The following is a 17669-nucleotide window of genomic DNA, read 5'->3' as shown; positions in this document are numbered from 1 at the left end:
TTGTATTCTCTCGAGTTTAGAAGGTTAAGGGGTGATCTGATCGAAGTTTATAAGATATTAAGGGGAACGGATAGGGTGGATAGAGAGAAACTATTTCTGCTGGTTCGGGATTCTAGGAGTAGGGGACACAGTCTAAAAATTACAGCCAGACCTTTCAGGAGTGAGATTAGAAAACATTTCTACACACAAAGGGTTGTAGAAGTTTGGAACTCTCTTCCGCAAACAGCAATTGATACTAGCTCAATTGCTAAATTTAAATGTGAGATAGATAGCTTTTTGGCAACCAAAGGTATTAAGGGATATGGGCCAAAGGCAGGTATATGGAGTTAGATCACAGATCAGCCATAATCTTATCAAATGGCGGAGCAGGCACGAGGGGCTGAATGGCCTACTCCTGTTCCTATGTTCCTAGTGGCTCTTTTATTTATGTCCCCTTGTTCTGCACTCCCCCACAAGTGGAAATAGTTTCTCCACATCCACTCTATCGAATGCCTTTATAATTTTAAAGACTTCTATATGGTCTCCAATTAGTCTTTTTTCCCCCCCAGAGAAAAGATCCCCAGCCTGCTCAATCTGTCCTAATAGTCCAATCCTCACAGTTCTGGTAACATCCTTGTAAACTTTTTCTGCACTTTCTCCAGTGATTCAATATCATTTTTGTAGCATGGAGGCCAGAACTGCTCAAGTGTGGTCGAACCAAAGTTCTGTATAAATTTAACATTAACTCCCTGCTTTTGTATTCTATCCTTATAGAAATGAGCCCCAGTACTTTACACTCTTTATGACCGTATCAACTTGTGTTGCTAATTTTGGTATTATGTATCTGTATTCCCAGATCTTTGCTCCTCCATCCCATTTAGTTTCTTACCTGCCAAGGAATAAGTGGCCTCCTCATTCCTCCTACCAAAATGAACCACCTTGCAATTTGCTATGCTGAATTTTATTAGCCATTTATTTATCCATTCTAAAAGCCTGTATTTTTTCATATATCTGGATACAGCCCACATTATTAGCTATATTGCCCCACCCCAATATGGCACCATCTACAAACTTCAATGCAGCGTTACCTACAATTCTTGAGTCCAAGTCATTTATGAATATGGTGAACAACAGTGGTCCCAGCATGGAACCCTGCTTCCCACTTTCTGCTAATCTGAGAAACTTCAGTGAACTCTTACCCTCAGGTTCTGTTTTGTAGCCATCTTTCAATTACCTGGCCCGTGACTCCACACGCCCTGCTCTTTGGCATGAGTCTCTTATGTGGCACCTTATCAAAGGCCTTCTGAAAGACCATGTATACCACATCCATGTATTGCCCTTTTGCTTCTTCCAAGAATTCAATGAGGTGAACAAGTTGAAACAGGCCCAGGACCCAGTAGTCAATTAAACATGCAGATCAGAACTTAATGGTTACAACAAGTGAGGTTTATTCACTCACAGCAGTGGTGTCTTTAAGTGCAGCGACAAACAAAACAGTAAAAGGGATTACTTTTCAGCATACACCTTCTCACTCTCAGTTCTTTCCTCTTCAACCTCCTCTCTGCAACAAACTATTTTCCTGCCTCTTATCCTTACAGGCTATGAGTTGTTGAAGGCAATGAAGGTCAATGATTTCTTAAAACTATATCGCATTGCCATGACCATTCTGATATTTTATACAACTTCTTAAAGCTGTAGCCCTATCACAGATACAGAACTCTCAAAAACCCTATGACTCATATCGTCACTCTGTTACATTGGTTAAACATGATCTTCCTTTTAGAAATCTATACTGCCTATTTAAAAAAAAAAATTTTTTTCTCTATTATTCATTCATGGGATGTGAGCATCGCTGGCAAGGCTGGCATTTATTGCCCATCCCTAATTGCCCTTGAGAAGGTGGTGGTGAGCCGCCGCCTTGAACCGCTGCAGTCCATGTGGTGAAGGTTCTCCCACAATGCTGTTAGGAAGGGAGTTCCAGGATTTTGACCCAGCGACGACGAAGGAACGGCGATATATTTCCAAGTCGGGATGGTGTGTGACTTGGAGGGGAATGTGCAGGTGGTGTTGTTCCCATGTACCTGCTGCTCTTGTCCTTCTAGGTGGTAGAGGTCGCGGGTTTGGGAGGTGCTGTCGAAGAAGCCATGGTGAGTTGCTGCAGTGCATCCTGTGGATGGTACACACTGCAGCCACTGTGCGCCGGTGGTGAAGGGAGTGAATGTTTAGAGTGGTGGATGGGGTGCCAATCAAACAGGCTGCTTTGTCCTGGATGGTGTCGAGCTTCTTGAGTGTTGTTGGAGCTGCACTCATCCAGGCAAGTGGAGAGTATTCCATCACACTCTTGACTTGTGCCTTGTAGATGGTGAAAAGGCTATGGGGAGTCAGCAGGTGAGTCACTCGCCGCAGAATACCCAGCCCCTGACCGGCTCTTGTAGCCACAGTATTTATATGGCTGGTCTCCATCTCCCCTTGTCTTTTAGCAAAGATTCTAGTATCTTTCCTACAACTGACATCAAGCTAACTGGTTTATAGTTCCCTAAATTAGTTGTACCTCCCTTTTTGAAGCTATTCGCCAGTCCTCTGGCACTATTCCTTTTATTAATTTTTTTACATATGAATACTAGTACCACTGCTATCTCCTCCCTAGTTTCTTTGAGTATCCATAGCTGCAATCCATCTGGACCCTTGTCCTCCAAGTTTGGCTAGTTTGTCTGGTCTTTCCATCTTTACTGTTGTCATGTCCCTCTTGAAGTCCACTGTTGTCATTTTCTCTTAATTTTCATTGAAGAGGCTAATAAAGGCCAAGTATCGATTCAGTATCTCTGCCATTTCAGTATCGAGAGTTTCTCACTCATCCCTGAGTGGCCCTCTCTTAATTCTCCTTTGTTATGTACCTGTAGAATATTTTACTCTTTATATATTCTTTGATATTTTCATTTCATATTTGCCTTATTATCTTTTTACCCATTTCCTAAGATCATATTCCCCTTTGACATCCTCTCCTTTATTGTTTACGTACTTTGCATATGCCTTATTATTTAGGTTCAGTTTTATCTTCACCTCTTACAATTCATGGCATTTCATTCTTGGCTATTTTTAAAAAAAAATTAGTGGAATATATTTCTCCTGAACTCTATTTAGCTCTCCTTTAAATATTGCCCACTGTTTTACCTCTGTCTGTTAATATTTTTCTCCAGTTTACACCTCAGCTTCATCCTCATTCCCTCAGAGTTGGCTCCCCCCCACCCCAATCTATTACTTTGGTATTTGTACTATCTATATCTCTCTCAATCATTATCTCAAACCTTATATTGTGATCACTACTCCCTCAATGTTCTCCCACACTTACTTCTCCTATCTGCTCCATTCATTTCCCATTACTGGGTCTAGCAGTGCTTCCTCCCCGTTGGGCTTCTTATAGATTGGGTCAGAAAGGAGTCTTGTATACACTGTAAAAAAAAATGCACCCCCTTCTCCCCATACCAGTTTATTTTAGGGTAGTTGAAATCCCCCATTATGATGATTGTGTGTTTTTTATTCATTCCACATATTTGCCTACATATTTCTCTCTCCACTTCCTTTCCACTATTTGGCAGTCTCTGGTATATAGATTCTGTTTCCATCTCTATGTCATGTCCTTTCTTGCTACTGCCACTGTTATTTCCGGTAAACACAGCTAATCTATCACCCCTTCTTCCTTCCCTATCTTTTCTAAATATATTGTAGCCTGCAATATTTAACAGCCAATCTTGTCCTGTCTGCATCCATGTTTGAGTTATCCTTATTACATCAGTTTCCTTACTTCTAATTACTGACTTCTAATTACTGACTCCAATTCTCCCCTTTTTTGCTCCAACTCTGCACATTGCTATATGGACAATTAAGTAAACTTTTTTTCATTATTCCTGCTTTATTTTTAACCGGTATTTTATTACTTCCCATAACCTTTTCTGCTTCCTGAGTATCTGTTATCTTTAGCACTTTTTGTACTCAGACCTTTGCAGTACTTCCTCCCTGTTAGTTCCTATGCAGTACTTCCTCCCTGTATTTCCTATGTCATTGGTTCCAACATGGACCATGACAATTGGTGCACCTCTTCCTCTCTCGAGTTCTATTTCAGTCGCTTCAAAATATTCCTTACCCTAGAAGCAACACACCCTCCTGGACTCCAGATCACGACTGCAGAGGATACCCTCCAATTATCTAATTCCCTATACCTGCAACATTTCTATTCAGCTTCCCCCCTTCCCCACCTTGAACTGCCTCCTACCCCATGATACCTTGGTCAACATTCTGGCCATCCTCCTCGCAGTCTTATCAGTTAGTGAGTACATTTCACCTATTGGACATGACCAGCTTCTGTGGTTCCTCCTTCCCCTCCTCCAATAGCTTTCCCCTACCCTGCTGACCATCCGTCAGACACTCCTCTTCCTGTACCTCTCTAAGTGGTGTGACTGTTCTGTGGTAGACTATCAAGGTATTCCTACAGATTTAGAATTCTTAGCTTTGTGTTTAAATTCCTCCATGGCTTCGTCCCTCTCTATCTCTATATCCTATATCTATCTCCTCCAGTGTTACAACCAAGTACCCTCCCCCCTTCCAATCCGAACTCTGCTCCTCTCGTGCATCCTCTGCCTCACCATTGATGGTTTTGCATTCAACCGCCTGGGTCCAACTCTCTGGAGCTCCTTCCCTAAATCCCTCCCCTTCTCCACCTCCCTGAACCTTCAGGATCCTCATGAAAACCCAGCCTCTTTTTGGCTGGGTGTTGACTTTCCTCATCTCTGAAGCACCCCGGGACATTTTTATGTACATTAAAAGGTGTTACACAAATGCAAACTGCTATTATACAATTCTCTCTCAACCAATTCAGGCAACAGAGATTGGGGAATAAAGTAGACAGATATACATAAAAATATATTTTTTAAAAGGCTAAAAAATTCAGCACTTAATGGCAATCTCACTCAGAAGTTGCAGGATGGCTGGTGTGGGGAATGAAAAATTGTCTCACACATGCATTAGAAGGTACACTTGAGTTGGGGCTGAAATATGACGTTAATGAAGAGTATCACAGAATCGTACAACATTGAAGGAGGCCATTTGGTCCATCATGCCCATGCCAGCTCTTTGAAAGAGCTATCCAATTAGTCCCACTCTCCTGTCCTTTCCCCATAGTCCTGCAAATTTTTCCCCTTCAACTATTTATCCAAATCCTTTTTGAAAGTTATTATTGAATCTGCTTCCACCACTCTTTCAGGCACTGCATTCTGGATCATTACAACTCACTGAGTAAAAAAAATTCTCCTGATCTCCCCTCTGGTTGTTTTGCCAATTACCTTAAATCTGCATCCTTTACTTTACAACCCTTCTGCAACTGGAAACAGTTTCTCCTTACTTACTCCATCAAAACCCTTAATGATTTTGAACACCTCTATTAAATCACCCCTTAACCTTCTCTGCTATAAGGAGAACAAATCCAGCTTCTCCAGTCTCTCCATGTAACTGAAGTCTCACGTCCTTGGTACCATTCTAGTGAATCCCCTCTGCACCCTCTCTAAGGCCTTGATATCCTTCCTAGAACTGAACACAATACTCCAGCTGGAGACTAACTACTGATTTATAAAGGCTTAGCATAAGTTCCTTGTTTTAGTACTCTCTGCCTCTATTTGTAAAGCCAAGGATCCCATATGCTTTTTAAGCATAAGTTTTTTCAACTTAGAGTCATAGAGTTATACAGCACAGATAGAGGCCCTTCGGCCCATCGTGTCCGCGCCGGCCATCAGCCCTGTCGACTCTAATCCCATATTCCAGCATTTGGTCCGTAGCCTTGTATGCTATGGCATTTCAAGTGCTCATCCAAATGCTTCTTGAATGTTGTGAGGGTTCCTGCCTCCACAACCCTTTCAGGCAGTGAGTTCCAGACTCCAACCACTCTCTGGGTGAAAAAGTTATTTCTCAAATCCCCTCTAAACCTCCCGCCTTTTACCTTGAATCTATGTCCCCTTGTTATAGAACCCTCAACGAAGGGAAAAAGCTCCTTAGTATCCATCCTATCTGTGCCCCTCATAATTTTGTACAACTCAATCATGTCCCCCCTCAGCCTCCTCTGCTCCAAGGAAAACAAACCCAATCTTCCCAGTCTCTCTTCATAGCTGAAGCGCTCCAGCCCTGGTAACATCCTGGTGAATCTCCTCTGCACCCTCTCCAAAGCGATCACATCCTTCCTGTAGTGTGGCGACCAGAACTGCACACAGTACTCCAGCTGTGGCCTAACCAGTGTTTTATACAGCTCCATCATAACCTCCTTGCTCTTATATTCTATGCCTCGGCTAATAAAGGCAAGTATCCCATATGCCTTCTTTACCACCTTATCTACCTGTTCCGCCGCCTTCAGGGATCTGTGAACTTGCACACCAAGATCCCTCTGACCCTCTGTCTTGCCTAGGGTCCTCCCATTCATTGTGTATTCCCTTGCCTTGTTAGTCCCTCCAAAGTGCATCACCTCACACTTTTCCGGGTTAAATTCCATTTGCCACTGTTCCGCCCATCTGACCAACCCATCTATATCGTCCTGCAGACTGAGGCTATCCTCCTCGCTATTTACCACCCTACCAATTTTTGTATCATCAGCGAACTTACTGATCATACCTTTTACATTCATATCCAAGTCATTAATGTAGATCACAAACAGCAAGGGACCCAGCACCGATCCCTGTGGTACCCCACTGGCCACAGGCTTCCAGTCACAAAAACAACCTTCGACCATCACCCTCTGCCTTCTGCCACTAAGCCAGTATCCAAAGTGCCAAGGCACCCTGGATTCCATGGGCTCGTACCTTCTTGACCAGTCTCCTGTGGGGGACTTTATCGAAGGCCTTACTGAAATCCATGTATACCACATCCACTGCGTTACCCTCATCCACACGCCTAGTCACCCCCTCAAAAAATTCAATCACATTAGTCAGACATGATCTTCCCTTGACAAAGCCATGTTGACTATCCCTGATTAATCCTTGCTTCTCCAAGTGGAGACTAATTTTGTCCTTCAGAATTTTTTCCAATAATTTTCCGACCACTGATGTTAGGCTCACTGGCCTGTAGTTCCCCGGTTTTTCCCTACTCCCCTTCTTGAATAATGGTATTACATTAGCGGTTCTCCAGTCCTCTGGCACATCCCCTGTGGCCAGAGAGGTTCTGAATATATGTGTCAGAGCCCCCACAATCTCCTCCTTTGCCTCACACAGTAGCCTGGGATACATTTCGTCTGGGCCTGGGGATTTATCCATTTTTAGGCCTGCTAAAACCGCCAATACCTCCTCCCGCTCGATGTTAATATGTTCGAGTATATCACAGTCCCCCTGCCGTATTTCTATGTCTACATCGTCCTTCTCCATAGTGAAAACAGATGCAAAAAATTCATTTAGAACCCCTCCTACATCTGCCGGCTCCACACACAGATTGCCATTTTTGTCCCTAATGGGCCCTATTTTTTCCCTAGTCATCCTCTTACCCTTAATATACTTATAAAACATCTTAGGATTTTCCTTTATTTTGCTCGCCAGTGTTATTTCATGGCCCCTCCTTGATCTCCTAATTTCTTTTTTAAGTATCCCCCTGCACTTTTTGTACTCCTCTAGGGCTTCCTCCGTCTTTAGCCTTTTGTATCTGCCAAAAGCCCTCCTTTTTTTCCTAATCCATTCTCGTATATCCCCTGACATCCAAGGTTCCCTGGAGTTCTTGGAACCACCCTTGACCTTTACGAGAATATGTTGCCATTGTATGGTCTCAATCTCCCTTCTGAAAGACTCCCATTGCTCCGATGCGGATTTTCCAACAAGCAGCTGATCCCAGTCCATTTTGGCCAGATCCTGCCGTATCCTATTAAAATCGGCCTTCCCCCAATTTAGAACCTTTATTTCCGGCCCCTCCCTGTCCTTTTCCATGACCACCTTAAATCTCACCGAATTATGGTCACTGTCACCAAAGTGCTCACCTACTAGCACTTCTTCCACTTGGCCGGCCACATTCCCTAGAATTAGGTCCAGTACCGCCCCCTCTCTTGTAGGACTTTCTACATGCTGGCTCAAAAAGCTCTCCTGGATGCACGTTAAGAATTTTGTACCCTCTAAGCCTTTTACACTCTGAGTATCCCAGTTAATATTGGGGAAGTTGAAATCCCCCACTATTATTACCCTATTATTTGCACAATTTTCTGAGATTTGCCTACAAATCTGTTCCTCTATCTCCCCCTGACTGTTTGGGGGCCTATAGTACACTCCCATCAAAGTGCTTGCCCCCTTTTTGTTTTTAAGCTCCACCCATATGGCCTCATTAGAGGAACCTGCTAATATATCATCCCTCCTTATGGCAGTAATTGATTCTTTAATTAATATTGCGACCCCCCCTCCTCTTATACCTCCCCCTCTGTCTCGCCTGAAGATTCTGTACCCCGGAATATTGAGCTGCCAGGGTACAGAATCTGCTACCTTCAAAGATTTATGTACGTACACCAAGTCTCCCTGTTCCTGCACTCCCTTTAAAATTGTACCATCTAGCTTTATTGCCTCTCATTCTTCCTACCAAAATGCATCGCTTCACACTTCTCTGTTAAATTTTATCTGCCATGTGTCTGCCCATTTCACCAATCTGTCTACGTCCTCCTGAAGTCTGTTACTATCCTCCTCATTGTTCATTACATTTCCGAGTTTCGTGTCATCTGCAAATTTAGAAATTATGCCCTGTATATCCAAGTCTAGGTCATTAATATATATGAAAAAGAGCAGTGGTCCTAATACTGAATTCTGGAGGACACCATTGTATACTTCCCTCCAGTGTGAAAAACAACATTTGACCACTATTCTCTGTTTTCGGTCTCTTAATCAATTTCGGATCCACGCTGCCACTGCCCCTTTAATTCAGTGGGCTTCAATTTTGCAAATAAGTCTATTATGTGATAGTTCATCAAACTTTTGAAGGTCCATATACGTAACATCACCTGCACTACCCTCATCAACCCTCTCCATTACTTCAAAGAACTCAATCAAGTTAGTCAAACACGTCTTGCCTTTAACAAATCAGTGTTGGCTGCCATTTATTAACCCATATTTTTCCAAGTGACAATTAATTTTGTCTTGGACTGTTGTCTCCACCACCAAAGTTAGTCTGACTGGCCTGTATTTGCCAGGTTTATCCATCGCCCCTTTTTTGAACAGGGGTATAACATTTGTAATCCTCCAGTCCTCTGGCACTACTCCCAAATCTAAAGAGAATTGGAAAATTGTGGCCAGAGCCTCTGTTAAATCCACCCTCACTTCCTTCAGCAACCTAGGATGCATCCCATCCAAACCTTTTCTACTTTGAGTGCTGCCAACCTTTTAAGTGCCTCCTATTTATCTATTTTTATCCTATCCAATTTCTCTCCTACCTCCTTTTACTGTGACATTGGCAGCATCCTCTTCTTTAGTGCAAACAGATGCAAAGTACTCATTTAGTACCTCAGCCATGCCCTCTGCCTCCACAAGGTGATCTCCTTTCTGGTCCCTAATTGGCCCCACCCTTCCTTTGACTACCTTTTAACTATTGATATGTTTATAAAAGACTTTTGGGTTCCCTTTTATGTTATCCACTAATCTATTCTCATAGGCTCTCTTTGCCTCTCTCATTTCCTTTATCAGGTCTCCTCTATACTTTGTGTTCAGCTTGGTTCTCCAATGTATTATGAGCCTGACATTTATCATACGCCTCCTTTTTCTGTTTCATGTTAATCTCTATATCTTTAGTCATTTAGAGAGCTCCAGCTTTGGACGCTCTTCCTTCGCCCCTCATAGGAACGTGTCTAGCCTGTATCTGAACCATCTCCTCCTTGAAGGCCTCCTATTGTTCATTTACTGCTTTACTTGCCAATCTGTGTTTCTGATCCACCTGGGCCAGATCTCTTTTCACCTCATTGAAAATAGTCCTTTTCCAGTTGACTATCTTCACCTTTGATTGTTCCTTGTCCCTTTCCATAACTACTCTAAACCTAATGATAGTGATCACCGTTTCCCATTTGCTCTCCCACTGAACCATGCTCCACTTGTCCCACTTCATTCCCCAGAACGAGATCCAGCACTCCTTTCTTCCTTGTTGGGCTACAAACATACTGATTAAGTGCTCCTGTACACATTCAGGAATTCCTTCCCCCTCTTGCCCTTGACACTGTTTTTGTCCCCAGTCTATATTAGTAAAGGGAGTTTTGCTCTGCATCTAACATACACTATCTGACTTGATTGCTGACACCAAGTGCCTAAAATGGAAAATGTTCCATTTTCTAGCTCCAATATTTCTAACCTCGATCAGTTCAATAATTCACAGACAAGTGATAAAGCAAGTGGCTTCCTTGCTGACTGGAGAGATAACCATGGGGAGATGACCCTGTAAGGTGAGCAGAGAATTTTCCTAATTCTGGAGGGAGCCACATTCTTCCTGGCAGTCAGTAGCCCAAGCACATTGTGCTCTACTATCACAGAAGCCCCTCCTAGCAGGATTTGCCAAAATGCAATCAAAAATCAACTCTATGATAAGGATTTTGTTCAACACAAGATGATGCAATCTTTTCATCTCAGTCCCTTCTAATTATATTTAGGAGGCTCAGGAATCGATAAGTGATTGGAACTTTTGTTCTTTCCAGCTCCATAGCTGTGGTTGCTTGGTAATTTTAAAACTGCAGTACACATCCTCCTGGTCCCCTTCTCTGCCTCAAAGTCAACAGGCTGCTTTTTCCCCCAAGCTTGGCAATGCCCGTTCTGTAAGTTACTGCATAAACTATTGTGTGCTTGAGGTTACCTTGCCGAATAACTACTACTTTTTGGGTAGGGGGCAAGAGGAAGGGGACAAAGATGAAAAAATATTATTCCCAGTCAGTTTTTCTCCAAGAGCCCAGCTGAAATGGGAAACATCACTGTGACAATCACACCTTAAGTTGAGTGGGCACTTAAGTTTGTTCCCAGTTGCTGGTTGGACATTGTTTCTCTGGGGGAGGGGGAGAGGGGAGAGGAGTGAAGAAGATAAGAGTTTTTTTTGCTTAACTCCGATGGCCAATGCTCCAGACAGCAAGGTCACCAGAATGCTGAAGGAAGTGAAAACTCTGATGGCTTGTGATTCCATCTGGGGATTAATCGAGTGCTCCATGGTTAGGGATGGGGAAAATACTCAAGTTCTGAAAGGCCAGTTATAACCAGGCAGTGCTTTTCTAACCAGTTTTCTCCCATCTTGTACTGAGGTGTTCAATTGCTGCTAGAGTAGATCACAGGTGCTGGTATCTTACCCAAGTGGCTAAAATTGACATGGGCTTTGACAGTGAGAATGGTCAAAACCGGTCCTGTTCTTAAATAGCACAGAGCATTCCAGCATGGTGCACTGTACAGTGATTAGGAACGGAAAATCCGGCTGATTTCTCCCCCCAACCCCCCCCACCACCAACCCAATTGCCTATCCCAGGGCACTAAGCCCAACTGTACAGCCTCGTGCCACCCCACAGACCAGCCTCAAGTACAAACAGGATAAACTCCACTGACATATTGGGGCAGTTTGCAGCAGCAATATTTCTTCAAATCTTTTCTTGTTTTAAATTCCCCGTGTGGTGAGTTACCAATCTCAGTTAGTCAGCAGAGAAGCACTTCCTCACAGAAAGGTGAAGAGTAAAAGGAAAGGGGAGCCACCCTGGCCTCCTCTCACACACCTTCCAACAGCTGCTCAGTGAGGCTGAGGAAAGGAAGGTGGGGACTCCAAATGGAACAGCAATATTAAAAACATGTCAAAATCCAAAGTCTACAAAGCTCCTTTCCTATTCCCACATGCTATATCTCATTCTCATGCTCAGTAATATACTGAAATTAATTAACTGAATATATAGTAGAAAAATTGTTCCTGTTCTAGCTAAACACTGACTACTATAGTTGTCTCAATAGAATGCCAAGGATACAGCTATTTCTGCTGATCAGAGTTATTAACCACTCTGATCAAGAAAAGCAATTATCAATAAATGGAGAGGTTGTCCCCGGTAGGCTTCCATACTGAGCTTTCTAAACAAATTTTAATTGTTTTTGATATTACTCTGGGGCCAGAATGTAGGTTCTAGATCCATTGGTACTTGTGTGGTAGTCTAGGGAGGCACCAAGCACAGGGAAAGACACTACTCCAAGACATACAGAGAGAAGCAGAGCCCACTTACCAATGCAATTCACCTCTTAGCAACAGATTCAAGAGCATACGCAGCAGAAGCTTGGGAATAAGTTGCTGACTGCCATCTTGCTTAAGGAATGGCTTGTGTGTGGTGCGGAGGGGAGAAGGGAGCCTAAGGAAGTAGGAGAAAATGGTACAAAATTCGGGAAGAGAACAAAGTTTTTTTTAAATTAAATAATGGATTGCTTTAGCGTGGCATGATGAAATTCCTGAATGCCCAATCGGTTTCCCCATCTAATTCTCTCCCCCCACCCCCCCAACCCCCTTGGTGCCTGAACATGCCAACCCTTGCTGCAGGAGTCCACAGGTGCTAGTCATCCTCTGGCTCTTCACCCAAGTGGCCATTTGTGAGCGGAGACACAAATGGAGGACAAATAACTGAGCCCAGTCCTATCCTCACCCTGATATCCTCCCACACACAAACCTTCCAGCAAGCCTGACTGATTTTTCACCATCCTGGCCCAGGTAATCAGTCAGAACTGCTCCCCCAGCTGAGATCAGCTATCTCATCACACATCAGGAATCGAACCTGGGCCTTTGGGCTTGTATGGCCAAGTGCAACACAAGGCAATGCCTTTATCCATGAGGCCACCAAGGAAGCCATGTTGGCTTCTTAAAAAATTAAGCGAGGCATCTGATCCTGGACCTTCCATCTGGATTGGAGTTAAAACTTAGAATTGATGAATACCTATCAGTGTCATTAAATCTGTTCCATGGTGCCATCACTAAGAATTTCACAAGTGGAATCCCACTAAACAAGAACTGGCACAGTAGAATGGTGTACGGCGTGCAATTACTTAACTAAGTTTAATTTAATGTAGTTTCCAGGTCCCATTAAGGCCACTTTTCTGAGATATTCTAGAGCTAAGGGCAGCAATCTTTTGGGATATTAGTGTGGGGCTAACTTTGGCAAACATTTCAGTTGTTGGGAAGTCTCAAATACTTGCTCGACAGGACTCCATGTGGTTTACAGTTTTTGCAGCCATCAGTGTTGAAGTTTTTGGTACAACTTCATATGAAAATAGGCAACTTTTTTTCTGTGATATAAGAGTCGCAGAAATTTCTGCTGACCAAATCAGCACAATCTAGATATGTACAGGGCTCAAGCTTTGAAATAGTAAACTTCCTGGTAGTCAAGAAGTTGGAGCTTTGCTAAGTTGTGTTGTTAAATTTGCTAGCACCAATATATTACACAGAATATTTCTGTGAATGTTAACACTCAGTTAAACGTATTTTGAACGTAAACGATGCTTCAAAATATTGGTGGGATATTGATTTTTCTCTGGGCATGGTGCATATTGTCATTCTTGGTGTTTTGAACTGCAAATGAACATGCACATAATTGAATACTAGGCTGCCAGAACGATAAAACAAAGAATGAAGTGATTGCAATGACTGAGCAAAGCTCCCCTTCTGAGTTATCCAGGAAGTGCCCAGAGAGATTGCATGCAGGCACTAACCATGCTCACATGCAGCTACCTGATTAAATAGCAAGTTTCTGAAATGCACAAATACAAAAAGAGCTCAAGACAAAGCCTATTTTACACTCATTAGGGAAAGGGGTGGGTCATAAGCAAGAAGAGTTAACATACAAGTATATTATTGAAGGAGACACAGCAACACAAGCTGAGTATGGCCAGTCCCAACAGCTTGGTCAACAGACTGCAAGGGATTGAGGAAAAGGGAAATCAAAGGGATTCTTTGATATTTATATATTAAAGAGGGTATGGGGATGGCAACAAGTCACAGGGTTACTCATTCTACCTACAGGGTTTCATCACATGCAGGTTGGAAGACACGCTTCACCTTGGTCAGCAAATGAGAAGGTTTCCCAGCTATGTTTCTCAAAATGATTGACGTTTCCCTGTCCAGATAGGAATGCTTGGTGCAGGAAATAAAGAAAAAGAGAAATAAATCAGTGCAGTGATAAAAAAAAATTGAAGTGTGCAAGCATAGAATAAAAAGCAACCTATTCATTACAGAAAAGCAATTCAGTCGCAAACTACTTGATACCAATTCCTTACAGGGAAACATACATACATATTACTTAAATATCACATATGCTCAACACACATCTTAATAGAACGTAACACTATGTACAACTGTGCATCTCTCCAGTGCAGATCTCAATTTAGCCTTACATTTAGTCAGAGAAACACTTTGGGGGTCTTGGATTTTTTTTTTGGGAAAGGGTTTGGAGAAAAGGTGTGGTCCATTTCATTATCATTGGGTCAGAGGCACATTGTCTCGGCACTTTCTTCTTCCCTTGAATACCGGGAGCATGTCGTACAGGTTAAATGCCTCTACTGGAAGCAAGATTCTGGTGCATGAGCGGCTCATCACTGGGAGGTCATTCTGATATGGCTCTCAAAAAATGAGATGTCCACATTTACCTGGGATACAAATCAAGCAGAGAAGGGACACCAACTAGTGCTGCACACTCGAGCAAGATCTTTGAAAACCACTCATAAGTCCAGGCCCTTGTCAAGTCTCCTGGGTTAAGAAACTCCTGATATTCATGTTGGTTCACCCAAAAGCTGAGGGTGCTACCCAGTGTGGAACTCAGTCAAGCAGACCAGCTAAGTTCCAGCTAAGATTTCCTGTCTTTGCTGAGTTAGCTGATTTCAGCCACTGGCCTCCCTACTGCTGGGAAGAGATCAGGATCACCAACGAGAGGCCCCTGGTGGAAAGTGCAATGAGTGGACATTTGGTTTGACTACAGTGCCCTGCTGATATTCATGATCTGAACTCTCAGGAGAAACAGCCACACCAGGATAGCTGGTGCCTGTGGCACTGTATCCCAGCAAGAATTTATGTTTTCAGGCAAGATGGAGAGAAATTTGGGGGGGGCGGGGGAAGAAATGAATGCATGAAAAAAAGACATTTATGCCCCACTGGGAATAGAAACTACTCAAAAATACATGCAATAAACTTCGGAACTTGTTCAACATTCCACAATTTATTGCTAAATTCTCAATGATGGGCATCACAAAGCAGCTTCAGTGTTTAGATGCTAAATTTAAATTAACTAGCGTCTTTATCCCTTTGCCGCAATACAAACCAATTATGGGGAAGACAGGGACAGACAATTTATCCTGCTTATGAGACACAACAGCTACAGTGAAATAAACCGGACCCCTCTGGTTATCCTCCCCGACGCCTATTTACTTTGCACTGAAGAGATAAACAGCCTGCACAAAAGTTGAATAATTAAATTATAATTTTTAACATGTGTACCCAGTTTCTGATTTCTTACTGTGGTAATTCAGAATAGAAAAGATTTGAGCAGAGGCAGATTCTAGTAAAGCAGAGTAATGGGTGTGAAATCCAATGCAAATAGAGTATTTTTTATAAAGCTGCGGTTGAATATTAAGTAAATTTTAATTTTTGTACTTTTCCTTTTGAAGCGATATTCAACAGCAGTCTGCACATGATAGCAATGAAGTCAGTACTCAGCAAGACTGCACATGTGTTCGTAATCCAGTAGTTAAAAGAAGTGAGGAGCACCCTACTACTCAGGGTCTCGATTAAATATTGGAGGCAAAGACATTGTAAATGAGAAGACTCTAACATCTCTATATTAAATGTAGTTTTAAATTAAAAAGTCTAAAAATATACGCAGCAAGCTAACGAAGTCCCAGTTACCCTGTACCTATATTTTCTTCCCCCCCATCCCACCAATGGCAAAGAGCAGAGATCATGGTTCATACTTACACTGCAAACCAGTTGGAAACTAACCCCCAATGCAAAAACTTCATGGCAAATGGAGACAAATTAACAGTTTAGTTTCTTTAATTTCAACCTGCACATTGGAACAATGTGATTACAGGGTAGCACAGAGGCTTTGCAGCTTTTGGTTTTGTGAATTTTGCAATTGTTAGGGTGGGGAGATTTTAATGCTGAGGAATGGAACACTTTCTATTTTAATCACCCAGTGCCAGCAAATGCTCCCAGGACAGGTACAGCATGGGTTAGATACAGTGAAGCTCCCTCTACCACTGCCCCATCAAATATTTCCAGGGCAGGTACAGTATGGGCTGGATAGAGAGTAAAGCTTCCTCTATACTAAGGGGCATGGTAGTGTAGTGGTTAATGGTCTAGTAATCCAGAGACCTAAACATGAGTTCCAATCCCACTATGGCAATTTGAGAATTTGAATTCAGTTTTTAAAAAAAAAACAGTAAAATTGACGATGAAGCTGTTGGGTTGTTGAAATAACCAAACTGGTTCACTAATGTCCTTTAGGAAGGAAACCAGCTGTCCTTGCCCGGTCTGGCCTGTATGTGACTTCAGTCCCACACCAACATGGTTGACTCTTACTGCCCTCTGAAGTAGACCAGCAAGTCACTCAGTTATATAAAACCATTACCAGCAGTTCAAGAAGAATGTCCATCAGCTTCTCAGGGCAAAAAAAGAATTAAAACTGCCCCAACACGATGCCAGTCCCAACCCAAGTGCACCCCCTCCTGTACCTGTATAACAATTTCCATTTCCCACACCAGCCACTCTTCGACCTTTTAATGAGATTGCCAATTTACTGCCAAATTAGGGATGGTTTGTGTTGCATTTAACCAAAGCACACAGGAAGCTCTCGGGTTCGATCTCTGGTCCATATTGAGTTGGCTGACCTCAGCCAGGGTGCTACAATTGGCCTCAGCACCCATGAGCTAGGATCTCATCAAGGTTCACATTCCTGATGAACATATATTGACTCCAGCTGGAGTACATACACACTCATGTCTGGTCAAGGCAGAAGTGCGCTCAGCTGCAATGCTCTCCGTAAGTGAATAGCATGTTGATATTTACCATCCAAGTTCACTGATGAAGAACGACCAATTGAATGAGATACTGCAGGTCTGAGAGAGCCCGTAGAACTTGGCCAGGTAATTTAAAGAAGGCAGTGAGCAGGTGGCCGTAAACTTGAACCTACAGCACTCTCATCCAACTTCTTAAATGCAGTTCAATCGCAAGAATGGCAGTCCTGGCAAAAGGATGCTTAAGTGCCTTCTTTGTATGGAACACAAGAAAACTGGACAGCTAAAAAATACAGGCAAGAAATAATAAAAATATAAAAACTATTGATGGTCAAGATGACTTATACTTGCATATGGTCCCATGTAGGCTTCCAAAGCGCTCGTACACCTAAACCCAAAACGCAAGCTTGTCTTTTCCCTTCTTGGATGCTGGTGGACCTGCTGTATACTGCCAGCATTATGTTTTATCTCAAGTCTAAAACATTTTAATCTGATTTTACATCCAAGGTTTCTTGTGATAAAAGTCATCCTTTTTAGCTCACACCAAAACCTTTGTACCTCTGGCCTTGATGCATCAACCTCCTCAGTTGTCCTCAGGCTGTGTCAGGAGGTGTGGAACCCTTGGTAACTGCTCATCCCTGAGCTCAGCTTCCTTCCCCACTCCATTAACTCCATCGCTAAGGCCACATTTCTTTCAGCTCCACAACATGGTCT

The 17669-nt window shown here is 42.8% G+C and overlaps 1 protein-coding gene across 3 annotated transcripts in view; it reads right to left on the bottom strand.

Annotated features, from left to right (window-relative positions):
- The window catches only part of raph1a (Ras association (RalGDS/AF-6) and pleckstrin homology domains 1a), a 249705-nt gene that overhangs the window by 78080 nt on the left and 153956 nt on the right, over positions 1 to 17669 (bottom strand). For 2 of the 3 annotated variants that reach the window (XM_067987976.1, XM_067987977.1), the window contains one exon: positions 14008 to 14082. The exons of the other annotated variant lie outside the window; for it this stretch is intronic. In XM_067987976.1, coding sequence (XP_067844077.1) covers positions 14008 to 14082 — 75 coding nt within the window. The remainder of the gene's footprint in view (positions 1 to 14007; positions 14083 to 17669) is intronic. 3 annotated transcript variants of the gene reach the window in all.

Source organism: Heptranchias perlo, chromosome 7 (genome assembly GCF_035084215.1).
Source record: "Heptranchias perlo isolate sHepPer1 chromosome 7, sHepPer1.hap1, whole genome shotgun sequence".
In the NCBI taxonomy this organism is placed as follows: Eukaryota; Metazoa; Chordata; class Chondrichthyes; order Hexanchiformes; family Hexanchidae; genus Heptranchias; species Heptranchias perlo.
The sequence above is the reverse complement of the archived record's forward strand: the minus strand, read 5'-3'. Positions and strand labels throughout refer to the sequence as shown.